The sequence below is a fragment of the Entelurus aequoreus genome, linkage group LG23 (genome assembly GCF_033978785.1).
Source record: "Entelurus aequoreus isolate RoL-2023_Sb linkage group LG23, RoL_Eaeq_v1.1, whole genome shotgun sequence".
Lineage (NCBI taxonomy): Eukaryota > Metazoa > Chordata > Actinopteri > Syngnathiformes > Syngnathidae > Entelurus > Entelurus aequoreus.
Window position 1 is genome coordinate 6,477,382 of NC_084753.1, and position 12,434 is coordinate 6,489,815.

At 34.1% G+C, this 12,434-nt stretch overlaps 1 protein-coding gene across 2 annotated transcripts in view; it reads left to right on the top strand.

Moving 5' to 3' along the window:
• Positions 1–7,030: 7,030 nt before the first annotated feature.
• The window catches only part of acbd3 (acyl-Coenzyme A binding domain containing 3), a 39,176-nt gene continuing 33,772 nt past the window's right edge, over positions 7,031–12,434 (top strand). For both annotated transcript variants that reach the window (XM_062033792.1, XM_062033793.1), the window contains exon 1: positions 7,031–7,345. In XM_062033792.1, coding sequence (XP_061889776.1) covers positions 7,081–7,345 — 265 coding nt within the window. In that variant the 5' untranslated portion in view covers positions 7,031–7,080. The remainder of the gene's footprint in view (positions 7,346–12,434) is intronic.

Genomic DNA, 12,434 nt, shown 5'->3' on the forward strand with positions numbered 1-12,434 from the left:
AAACATGTTTTATTTTGAAGAAACTAGAATATAAAACATGTTATAACTGAAAACACGTTTTATTTTGAAGAAACTAGAATATAAAACATGTTATAACTGAAAACATGTTTTATATTCTAGTTTCTTCAAAATAGCCACCCTTTGCTCCGATTACTGCTTCGCACACTCTTGGCATTCTCTCCATGAGCTTCAAGAGGTAGTCACCTGAAATGGTGTTCACTTCACAGGTGTGCTTGAAGCTCATGGAGAGAATGCCAAGAGTGTGCAAAGAGGTGGCTATTTTGAAGAAACTAGAATATAAAACATGTTATAACTGAAAACATGTTTTATTTTGAAGAAACTAGAATACAAAACATGTTATAACTAAAAACATGTTTTATATTCTAGTTTCTTCAAAATAGCCACCCTTTGCTCCGATTACTGCTTCGCACACTCTTGGCATTCTCTCCATGAGCTTCAAGAGGTAGTCACCTGAAATGGTGTTCACTTCACAGGTGTGCTTGAAGCTCATGGAGAGAATGCCAAGAGTGTGCAAAGAGGTGGCTATTTTGAAGAAACTAGAATATAAAACATGTTATAACTGAAAACATGTTTTATTTTGAAGAAACTAGAATACAAAACATGTTATAACTAAAAACATGTTTTATATTCTAGTTTCTTCAAAATAGCCACCCTTTGCTCCGATTACTGCTTCGCACACTCTTGGCATTCTCTCCATGAGCTTCAAGAGGTAGTCACCTGAAATGGTGTTCACTTCACAGGTGTGCTTGAAGCTCATGGAGAGAATGCCAAGAGTGTGCAAAGAGGTGGCTATTTTGAAGAAACTAGAATATAAAACATGTTATAACTGAAAACATGTTTTATTTTGAAGAAACTAGAATACAAAACATGTTATAACTAAAAACATGTTTTATATTCTAGTTTCTTCAAAATAGCCACCCTTTGCTCCGATTACTGCTTCGCACACTCTTGGCATTCTCTCCATGAGCTTCAAGAGGTAGTCACCTGAAATGGTGTTCACCTCACAGGTGTGCTTGAAGCTCATGGAGAGAATGCCACGAGTGTGCGAAGCAGTAATCAAGAGCAAAGGGTGGCTATTTTGAAGAAACTAGAATATAAAACATGTTATAACTGAAAATATGTTTTATTTTGAAGAAACTAGAATACAAAACATGTTATAACTAAAAACATGTTTTATATTCTAGTTTCTTCAAAATAGCCACCCTTTGCTCCGATTACTGCTTCGCACACTCTTGGCATTCTCTCCATGAGCTTCAAGAGGTAGTCACCTGAAATGGTGTTCACCTCACAGGTGTGCTTGAAGCTCATGGAGAGAATGCCAAGAGTGTGCGAAGCAGTAATCAAGAGCAAAGGGTGGCTATTTTGAAGAAACTACAATATAAAACATGTTATAACTGAAAAAGTGTTTTATATTCTAGTTTCTTCAAAATAGCCACCCTTTGCACACTCTTGGCATTCTCTCCATGAGCTTCAAGAGGTAGTCACCTGAAATGGTGTTCCCTTCACAGGTGTGCTTGAAGCTCATGGAGAGAATGCCAAGAGTGTGCAAAGAGGTGGCTATTTTGAAGAAACTACAATATAAAACATGTTTTTAGTTATTTCACCTTTTTTATACCCTTTGCTCTGATTACTGCTTCGCACACTCTTGGCATTCTCCCCGTGAGCCTCAAGCACACCTGTGAAGTGAACACCATTCCAGGCGACTACCTCTTGAAGCTCATGGAGAGAATGCCAAGCGTGTGCAAAACAGTAATTGTCTTCTTCCTACTGCTTTTCCTAAATGATACTCACTGTGAACCAAATGATTATTTTCCTGCGCTTGGAGTTGTGTTTGTTTTCAAGTGGCATTGTAGGATTTGACAACACTCCACTGATCCCTGCACCTTTTGTTGGTCCCTTCAACACCGTTCACAGGTTGCTTTTGTCTCATGTCTCTAATTGGGTATTGTCTGAAGTGTGTGTGTGTGTGTGTGTGTGTGTGTGTGTGTGTGTGTGTGTGTGTGTGTGTGTGTGTGTGTGTGTGTGTGTGTGTGTGTGTGTGTGTGTGTGTGTGTGTGTGTGTGTGTGTGTGTGCACATTGCTATGCTAACTAAAAGCAGGCTGTTGAAGTTCCTGGCCTTTTAGACAATGGTCAGCAGGTTCCAGGACTGGACGAGAAGAGGGTTGCAAGCTGATGAAGTATGTTTAGACAATGGTCAGCAGGTTGCAGGACTGGACGAGAAGAGGGTTGCAAGCTGATGAAGTATGTTTAGACAATGGTCAGCAGGTTCCAGGACTGGACGAGAAGAGGGTTGCAAGCCGATGAAGTATGTTTAGACAATGGTCAGCAGGCTGCAGGACTGGACGAGAAGAGGGTTGCAAGGCGATGAAGTATGTTTAGACAATGGTCAGCAGGTTGCAGGACTGGACAAGAAGAGGGTTGCAAGCTGATGAAGTATGTTTAGACAATGGTCAGCAGGTTGCAGGACTGGACGAGAAGAGGGTTGCAAGCTGATGAAGTATGTTTAGACAATGGTCAGCAGGTTCCAGGACTGGACGAGAAGAGGGTTGCAAGGCGATGAAGTATGTTTAGACAATGGTCAGCAGGTTGCAGGACTGGACGAGAAGAGGGTTGCAAGGTGATGAAGTATGTTTAGACAATGGTCAGCAGGTTGCAGGACTGGACAAGAAGAGGGTTGCAAGCTGATGAAGTATGTTTAGACAATGGTCAGCAGGTTGCAGGACTGGACGAGAAGAGGGTTGCAAGGTGATGAAGTATGTTTAGACAATGGTCAGCAGGTTCCAGGACTGGACAAGAAGAGGGTTGCAAGCTGATGAAGTATGTTTAGACAATGGTCAGCAGGTTGCAGGACTGGACGAGAAGAGGGTTGCAAGCCGATGTTTAGGTCTGAGGTTGTGCTGTCAAACATCAAACGCTGACTAATGAATGGAAGAAGCCTCGGTAGACACAAGCCCAAAGACACCTTGACACCTTTTTAAGGATGCACCACTTTCTTACTGGACCACTATACATTTACCAGACAGCTACATTTGCAGGGATATGTTAGCTGTCTTTGTGTATTTCACCAGACTGTGAATCGTCACGTTATGTTTTCTGGGGGGGGGGGGGGGGGGGGGATGTTTCAATTTATATTGCTTTTAATGTCTCGTATAACTTTAAAGTCATTCGTATAATCTGCATATTAAAATAGTAAGAAGACCACATGATTTAATCTGAATTTTTCTTTAACTTTTTCATAATATGGTCACTACTGCCTAGTTTTTCTTGTTGTACTCTTATTTTACTGTTATATTTTTATTCTCATTGTTGCTTCTTATTTTTATTCTTATTGTAATATTTTTCTATTTTGTTTCCATTTATTACCCCATTATTTACTTTTAAATTCGATCTCAATTCTGTACACTGCTGCTGGAATTGTAATTTTCCTGAGGGAACTCTCCTGAAGGAATCAATAAAGATCTATCTATCTATCTATCTATCTATCTATCTATCTATCTATCTATCTATCTATCTATCTATCTATCTATCTATCTATCTATCTATCTATCTATCTATCTATCTATCTATCTATCTATCTATCTATCTATCTATCTATCTATCTATCTATCTATCTATCTATCTATCTATCTATCTATCTATCTATCTATCTATCTATCTATCTATCTATCTATCTATCTATCTATCTATCTATCTATCTATCCATCCATCCATCCATCTATCTATCTAGTTAGTCAGTCATGGTAGTGTGGATCTTTTGTAAAAAGTCCCAAGCTAATGCTAGAAACTAGATGTTTCATGTAGTAGCCTATTTATAATAATATCTTTTTAATACAAAATATACCCCAAAAGTTGCAACAGAATACTAACTTTGATGCAAATGCGTGGTTGTAATTCGCAAAAAAATATCTAAAATGAAATTCAAAAAAAATATTTTTTCTTCTTCGAAAATGTTTGTATGAATTATAACAACTTTATTGATATAATCAGTTAGTTTTGGCCAATATTTTTTTTTGTGTTTTTATTTTACACATTCATTTATGAGAGGGTCATTTTGGTACATAAGTGTTTTTTTATTTTTTTATTTTTTATTTTTTACAAATTTGCTCCAAAAAATGGTTTAAAATCAATTATTGAGCCAGTCAACGATATACTAACCTCATTGCAAATATTACATTTTGCAGCTAAATTTGCATATTTTGTGCTGTTTCATCAAACAAATATCTAAAATGAAATTTAAAAAAAATATTTTTTCTTCTTCGAAAATGTTTGTATGAATTATAACAACTTTATTGATATAATCAGTTAGTTTTGGCCAATATTTGTTTCATTTTATGTCATTTATGAGAGGGTCATTTTGGTACATAAGTGGTTTTTTATTTATTTATTTTTTTTAAACAAATTTGCTCCAAAAAATGGATCCAAATCAATTATTGAGCCAGTCAACGATATACTAACCTCATTGCAAATATTACAGTTTGCAGCTAAATTTGCATATTTTGTGCTGTTTCATCAGAACATATCAGTGGATCTTTTGTAATAAGTCCCAAGCTAATGCTAGAAACTACATGTTTCATGTAGTAGCCTATTTAAAATATATTTTTAATACAAAATATATCCCAAAATTGCAACAGAATACTAACTTTGATGCAAATGTGTAGTTGTAATTCGCAAAAAAATATCTAAAATTAAATTGTAAAAAAAATGTATTCTTTGAAAATGTTACTATGAATTATAACAACTTTATTAATATAATCAGTTAGTTTTGGCCAATATTTTTTTCCGTGTTTTTATTTTACACAGTCATTTATGAGAGGGTCATTTTGGTACGTGAGTGTTTTTTTTTTTTAATTTTTTTTTTTTTTACAAATTTGCTCCAAAAAATGTATCAAAATCAATTATTGAGCCAGTCAACGATATACTAACCTCATTGCAAATATAACATTTTGCAGCTAAATTTGCATATTTTGTGCTGTTTCATCAAACAAATATCTAAAATGAAATTTAAAAAAAAATATTTTTTCTTCTTTGAAAATGTTTGTATGAATTACAACAACTTTATTGATATAATCAGTTAGTTTTGGACAATATTTTTTTCATTTTATGTCATTTATGAGAGGGTCATTTTGGTACATAAGTGGTTTTTTATTTATTTATTTATTTTATTTTTTTAACAAATTTGCTCCAAAAAATGGATCCAAATCAATTATTGAGCCAGTCAACGATATACTAACCTCATTGCAAATATTACATTTTGCAGCTAAATTTGCATATTTTGTGCTGTTTCATCAGAACATATCAGTGGATCTTTTGTAATAAGTCCCAAGCTAATGCTAGAAACTACATGTTTCATGTAGTAGCCTATTTAAAATAATATCTTTTTAATACAAAATATACCCCAAAATTGTAACAAAATACTAACTTTGATGCAAATGTGTAGTTGTAATTCGCAAAAAAAAAATCTAAAATGAAATTTAAAAAATATATTTTTTCTTCTTCGAAAATGTTTGTATGAATTATAATAACTTTATTAATATAATCAGTTAGTTTTGGCCAATATTTTTTTTTGTGTTTTTATTTTACACAGTCATTTATGAGAGGGTCATTTTGGTACATAAGTGGGTTTTTAAAAAAAATGTTTTTAATTTTTTACAAATTTGCTCCAAAAAATGGTTTAAAATCAATTATTGAGCCAGTCAACGATATACTAACCTCATTGCAAATATAATATTTTGCAGATAAATTTGCATATTTTGTGCTGTTTCATCAAACAAATATCTAAAATGAAATTTAAAAAAAAATATTTTTTCTTCTTCGAAAATGTTTGTATGAATTATAACAAATTTATTGATATAATCAGTTAGTTTTGGCCAATATTTTTTTCATTTTATGTCATTTATGAGAGGGTAATTTTGGTACATAAGTGGTTTTTTATTTATTTATTTTTTTTAAACAAATTTGCTCCAAAAAAATGGATCAAAATCAATTATTGAGCCAGTCAACAATATACTAACCTCATTGCAAATATTACATTTTGCAGCTAAATTTGCATATTTTGTGCTGTTTCATCAGAACATATCAGTGGATCTTTTGTAATAAGTCCCAAACTAATGCTAGAAACTACATGTTTCATGTAGTAGCCTATTTAAAATAATATCTTTTTAATACAAAATATACCCCAAAATTAACAAAATACTAACTTTGATGCAAATGCGTGGTTGTAATTCGCAAAAAAATATCTAAAATGAAATAAAAACAAATTTTTCTTCTTCTTTGAAAATGTTTGGATGAATTATAACAACTTTATTGATATAATCAGTTAGTTTTGGCCAATATTTTTTTTTGTATTTTTATTTTACACAGTCATTTATGAGAGGGTCATAAGTGTTTATTTATTTTTTATTATTTTTAACAAATTTGCTCCAAAAAATGGATCAAAATCAATTATTGACCCAGTCAACAATATACTAACCTCATTGCAAATATTACATTTTGCAGCTAAATTTGCATATTTTGTGCTGTTTCATCAGAACATATCAGTGGTTGTTTATTAAACCACGGGATTAAATACAATTTTTTAGATGATAAAAACTATATATCTATGGTTAGGTTTGGAGCTGTTGTAAAGATTCAAAATGATATATTTATATATTACATTTTCATTTTTTGAGTTATGGGACACATTTTTTGTTTTTTTTGTTCGGTTTGTAGTTCATGAAGTTTTGCACTTCTTGTGTTTTTTGTTGTTGTTTTCATTATATTTGGATGTAATTGTTGGTTTATATGATATCATTAAGTAAGACTACGTATTATGTTGAAGGGGGCAGAAAAATATAAGATTTTTCTTCATCCTGCTCCTTCTCAGGCATTGGTGTGTAAATGTATAATTGAATATATGAGGTATAATTGTCTTATCGATCAAAGATGCACATCAATGAAGGAGATAAATAAAAATGGAATGAAATATATATATATATATATATGAACATATACGTATTCCGGAAGTTCCGGCCGGTGAAAACGGAAGTAGGTACGTGGCCGCTCCTGCCGACAGTCTCTCCATGATGGCGACAGAGGTTCAGCTTCGAAGCGGCGACCTCGACAGTGCTGCCGCCAGCCGCCTGGAAGTCTCCATCGACGGCCTCACCCTCACTCCCGACCCGGAGGACGAGCCCGGCCGGTCCGAGGAGCCTCAGCCGGAGCCCGGCAGTGTGACAGCGGGCGGCGCCGAGGCTGGAGATGGAGGGACTGACAAATGTGCCGTAGAGGGGAAATGGGGGTTTCCTCTGCAGGAGCTGTACGGAATGGCGCTTAAATTCTTTAAAGGTACGTTTATGTCCTTAAAAAGTAAACATTGAGCTTTAAAACATGAGCTGGGCGAAGATAGCTGCGGCTAACATGCTACTAGCTAACTGTCACCTCACGGAGTTTAGCTAGCCGCGAAGAAGGCACAACTTCCGGGTTCGCGAAACGTAAAAGGCAACACTGCGCGACACAACTTCCGGTTTTGACAGTTCGCGAAACGTGAACCAGTGTTTTTCAACCACTGTGCCGCGGCACATTAATGTGCGGTGAGATACAGTCTGGTGTGCCGTGGGAGATTAACTAATTTCACCTATTTGGGTTAAAAGTATTTTTTGCAAAGCAGTAATTATAGTCTGCAAATGATGTGTTGTTGTTGAGTGTCGGTGCTGTCTAGAGCTCGGCAGAGTAACCGTGTAATACTCTTCCACATCAGTAGGTGGCAGCCGGTAGCTAATTGCTTTGTAGATGTGGGAAACAGCGAGTGTGCAGGTAAAAAAGGTATCTAATGCTACAACCAAAAATAAACAAAAGGTGAGTGCCCCTAAGAAAAGGCATTGAAGCTTAGGGAACAAAACTAAAACTGAACTGGTTACAAAGTAAACAAAAACAGAATGCTGGACGACAGCAAAGACTTACTGTGGAGCAAAGATGGCGTCCACAATGTACATCCGAATATGACATGACAATCGACAATGTCCCCACGAAGAAGGATAAAAACAAAGTAGATGGGGGAAATATCGCTCAAAGGAAGACATGAAACTGCTACAGGAAAACACCAAAAAAAGAGAAAAAGCCACCAAAACAGGAGCGCAAGACGAGAAGTACAACACTACACACAGGAAAACAGCAGAAAAGTCCAAATAAGTCAGGGTGTGATGTGACAGGTGGTGACAGTACACCTACTTTGAGACAAGAGCTATAGTGATGCATGCTTGGTTATGCTTTAAAGCAGGGCTCACCAACCTTTTTTAGAAACTTTATTTAACCAGATAAGAAAACCCATTGAGATCAAGATCTCTTTCACAAGGGTGACCTGGCCAAGAGGTCAACAGCACATGTCACAGAGCAGTTTCAAAATAAATACATTAAGACATACATTTTAAAATACATAAGAGAAGTGTAAAACAACAGAGATTTACATCTTTAAAAACACAGGCACTGTGCAAACGTCTCTCGCTGTTTGTCCCTCAGGACAGAACGGAAGGCTCCAAATGGAAGTAGTTCTGTAAGTTTCAGTTTCGTCTGCAATTCATTCCATGCCATAGGGGCAGCAATGCCAAAAGCTCTTTTGCCAAATTCAGTCCGTACATGAGGAACAGTTAAAACATACAAATTGTTAGAACGTAATGCGTAAGAGCTGCTTTTTCTTTGTAACAGAGTACACAAGTATGGAGGTATTAAACCTAAAAGAGCCTTATAAATTAAAGTCAGCCAATGTGTGTATCTGCGTGCACTCAATGAAGATAAGTCTGACTTCATATACAGTTGACAATGGTGGGTGAGACTACGACAGCCAGTAACAAATCTTAGTGCTGAATGAAAAACAGTGTCCAAGGACTGGAGGCATTTAGATGAAGCACTAAAATAAAGCACGTCTCCATAATCAATTACAGGCAAGATAGTTGCTGTCACCAATTTCTTTCTGACTTTAAGAGAGAAGCAGTTTTTATTTCTAAAAAAGAAACCAAGCTTTACCCTAAGCTTAGAGACCAAGTTGTTAATATGGGCTTTAAATGAAAGCTCCTGATCAAGAGTAAAACCCAAGTACTTGTAATTTAAGACCTGCTCTATAGGGTTTCCATTTGATGTTACAATATTTGGAATATTTTCCAGTAGCACCCTTGAATGAGAGAAAACCATTACCTTGCTTTTATCTGTATTTAAAACCAAGAGCTACTTCTTGGGTACTGATTAATGCGAAGGGCTGCCAGTTTGATACACACTTAAATAAATTGCCAGAAATAGCCAATTTGCTCAATTTATATTTAACTCTGTTATTATTAATAATTAATTATATTTATCTTTGTGGAAATACTGATCATATTAATGATTTCTCACTATAAATATATATCAGGCATGTGATTTTTCCGTCTAAAGTCGGAATTCCGTCTTTTTTAATCTCGGGGGGAAAAAAAAAAAAATCTCACGTTTTTCCGTTTTTTTTTCCAACCCTAAATCAAGATTCGAGACGTAGTTTATATTACGCCGTAGTTGATTGGTCGATATGTTCCTTGTGACCAATCAGGACATCTGTTATGAATGATGACGTTAATAACGTCATCATTCATAATGGTTATTACCGCCATTTTCCATATGTAAACGATGTTGGTTCTCGAGAAAAAGGACGCTTTACGAGTAAAAGAAATTGATAAACATGTCAAAAATAAGTTTCGATGGGACTGGATGGAAAGGGAAATCACTGATACTGTTGGGAAGAAGGAAGTTACGACTTTGTTCGGTGATTTTATTCGGAAAATCGATCGTCCCGGAAAGGTTTTGTGCACGTGGTGTCATGACTATGGATCACGAGGTTTCAAGGCTTTGGAAGTACATGCGAAATGCCAAAAACATATGAAACAACTTGAAGCAAGGAAAACAAACTTTTCACTAGCTGGTACTTTTGGATGTCAACCGAAAGTGAGCAAACCTTACGGACTTCATCTTTCGTTTACATCGACAACTGCCGTAGACATCGAGAGGAAAGATCCACCCACTTCAGTTGCAGACAGGGTTGTTAATAATGAGGTAAGCTAAAAAATATTTGCTTGCGAAATACGCATGTTTGTTTTAAATATTAACCAATTATTTCTTTGCGAAATATAAATGGGTTTTTCTAAAAATGAAAAGCCACGGGAAAATATATTATGAAATTACAGAAATTCAAAGAGTCGCATTATTGATTCCAGTTAACAATTTATTTGAAATAAATTTGCATATAATACTATTTTGTAATATTAAGTTCTTATGTAGTCTCTTGAAACTATTGTCAGTGGTGTAACAATCTTGTTTCATGCAATATGTCAGTGTCCTCACATTATTATTATCTCCTATTTTCAAATATGAGTAAACAATACTAAACATGTTTAATTATTTTCATAAATTTATATCCTATTTTGGCGAAAAGAATTAAATGTTTACATTTGGTATTTTGTTAAATAAATTTGCAAGGAAAGCTCATGTTCGGGCTCTCCGAGAAAGCTAATGTGTGAAGTGAACTGAAGTAATGTGGTAATACTGTAAATAAACTGTAGATAATAACACTGATCAATGTGACACCTGTGGATGTGAAATGAACACAAGATGTAAATATTAGTGACTAAATACTGTTGGGACTGAACCATATACAGTAATTCATTAGGATCATTGGGTTATGTATGTTCTATTAATGATGTTTTCATGTCTTTAAACACTCAAATATTTTCTTCAAATGGTGCTGTCTTTGTTAATTTTAGCATGTTAAATTGGTGAAAAACCAGGAGCTTTGCCCCCCCCTTGTCCTCCTGGACCTGGCTGGGGGCCTTCGTCCCCCAGACCCCCGGAAATTTTTTCAGTCTTTTTCATTGTGGTCAAATCACATGCCTGATATATAGAAACAGATAAATATCAATATGCAACACTATATTTTTATATTTTCTCTAAGTGCACATTTTTCAAATTGAACATTTTCAAATGATCATTTCTAAGACAGTCTTGTGAAATCACAATATCCCATTTTAACTAGCTGGCTGGAGGTCATTTTGCAGTGTTACAATTTCAATCTCCACCTGTTCAGCATCCAGGCTGAATGTTGCACTTCACTGCTCAGCAATGCATGATATGTCCACGTTCATGAAAGGGTTAGAAATGAACGACAGACATGGCTCAAGCTGATCCAGGTCACAAAACCTGTTCTCAAACTCTTGCCCAACTCTGTTTATGACCTGAGAGTACTTTTCTGCAACTTTGTCCAAAGCCTCAGATGCAGAAGCATTGTCTTTCAGCACCATCTGCACAGAGGGAATGTGCAGCACTTTTTTTTCTCTGTAAATGCACAGAGAAAAGGTTCATCTTAGCTTTAAATGCATTTAAAGCACTTATCATATCGGCAACAGTTTTACCTTTTTACCTAATATAAATTTTATATTAAACACAAAAAATACTTTACATTTTAAGTGTGTATATATATATATATATATATATATATATATATATATATATATATATATATATATATATATATATATATATATATATATATATATATATATATATTGTCATTTGTAAGTTACATGTAAGTGTGATTTAAACAAGAATAGCGAAATAAATAAATCTATATATATAAAAAAAAAGGGTATTTCTGTCTGTCATTCCGTCGTACATTTTTTTTCCTTTTACGGAAGGTTTTTTGTAGAGAATAAGTGAGGAAAAAAATACTTAATTGAACGGTTTAGAAGAGGAGAAAACAAGAAAAAAATGAAAATTAAATTTTGAAACATAGTTTATCTTCCATTTCGACTCTTTAAATTTCAAAATTCAACCGAAAAAAAGAAGAGAAAAACTAGCTAATTCGAACCTTTTTGAAAAAATTAAACAAATAATTTATGGAACATCATTAGTCATTTTTCCTGATTAAGATTAATTTTAGAATTTTGATGACATGTTTTAAATAGGTTAAAATCCAATCTGAACTTTGTTAGAATATATAACAAATTGGACTAAGCTATATTTCTAACAAAGACAAATCATTATTTCTTCTAGATTTTCTAGAACAAAAATTTTAAAAGAAATTCAAAAGACTTTGAAATAAGATTTAAATTGGATTCTACAGATTTTCTAGATTTGCCGAATAATTTTTTTGAATTTTAATCATAATAAGTTTGAAGAAATATTTCACCAATATTCTTCGTCGAAAAAACAGAAGCTAAAATAAAGAATTAAATTAAAATGTATTTATTATTCTTTACAATAAAAAAAATGAATTTACTTGAACATTGATTTAAATTGTCAGGAAAGAAGAGGAAGGAATTTAAAAGGTAAAAAGGTATATGTGTTTAAAAATCCTAAAATCGTTTTTAAGGTTTGTATTTTTTTCTCTAAAATTGTCTTTCTGAAAGTTATAAGAAGCAAAGTA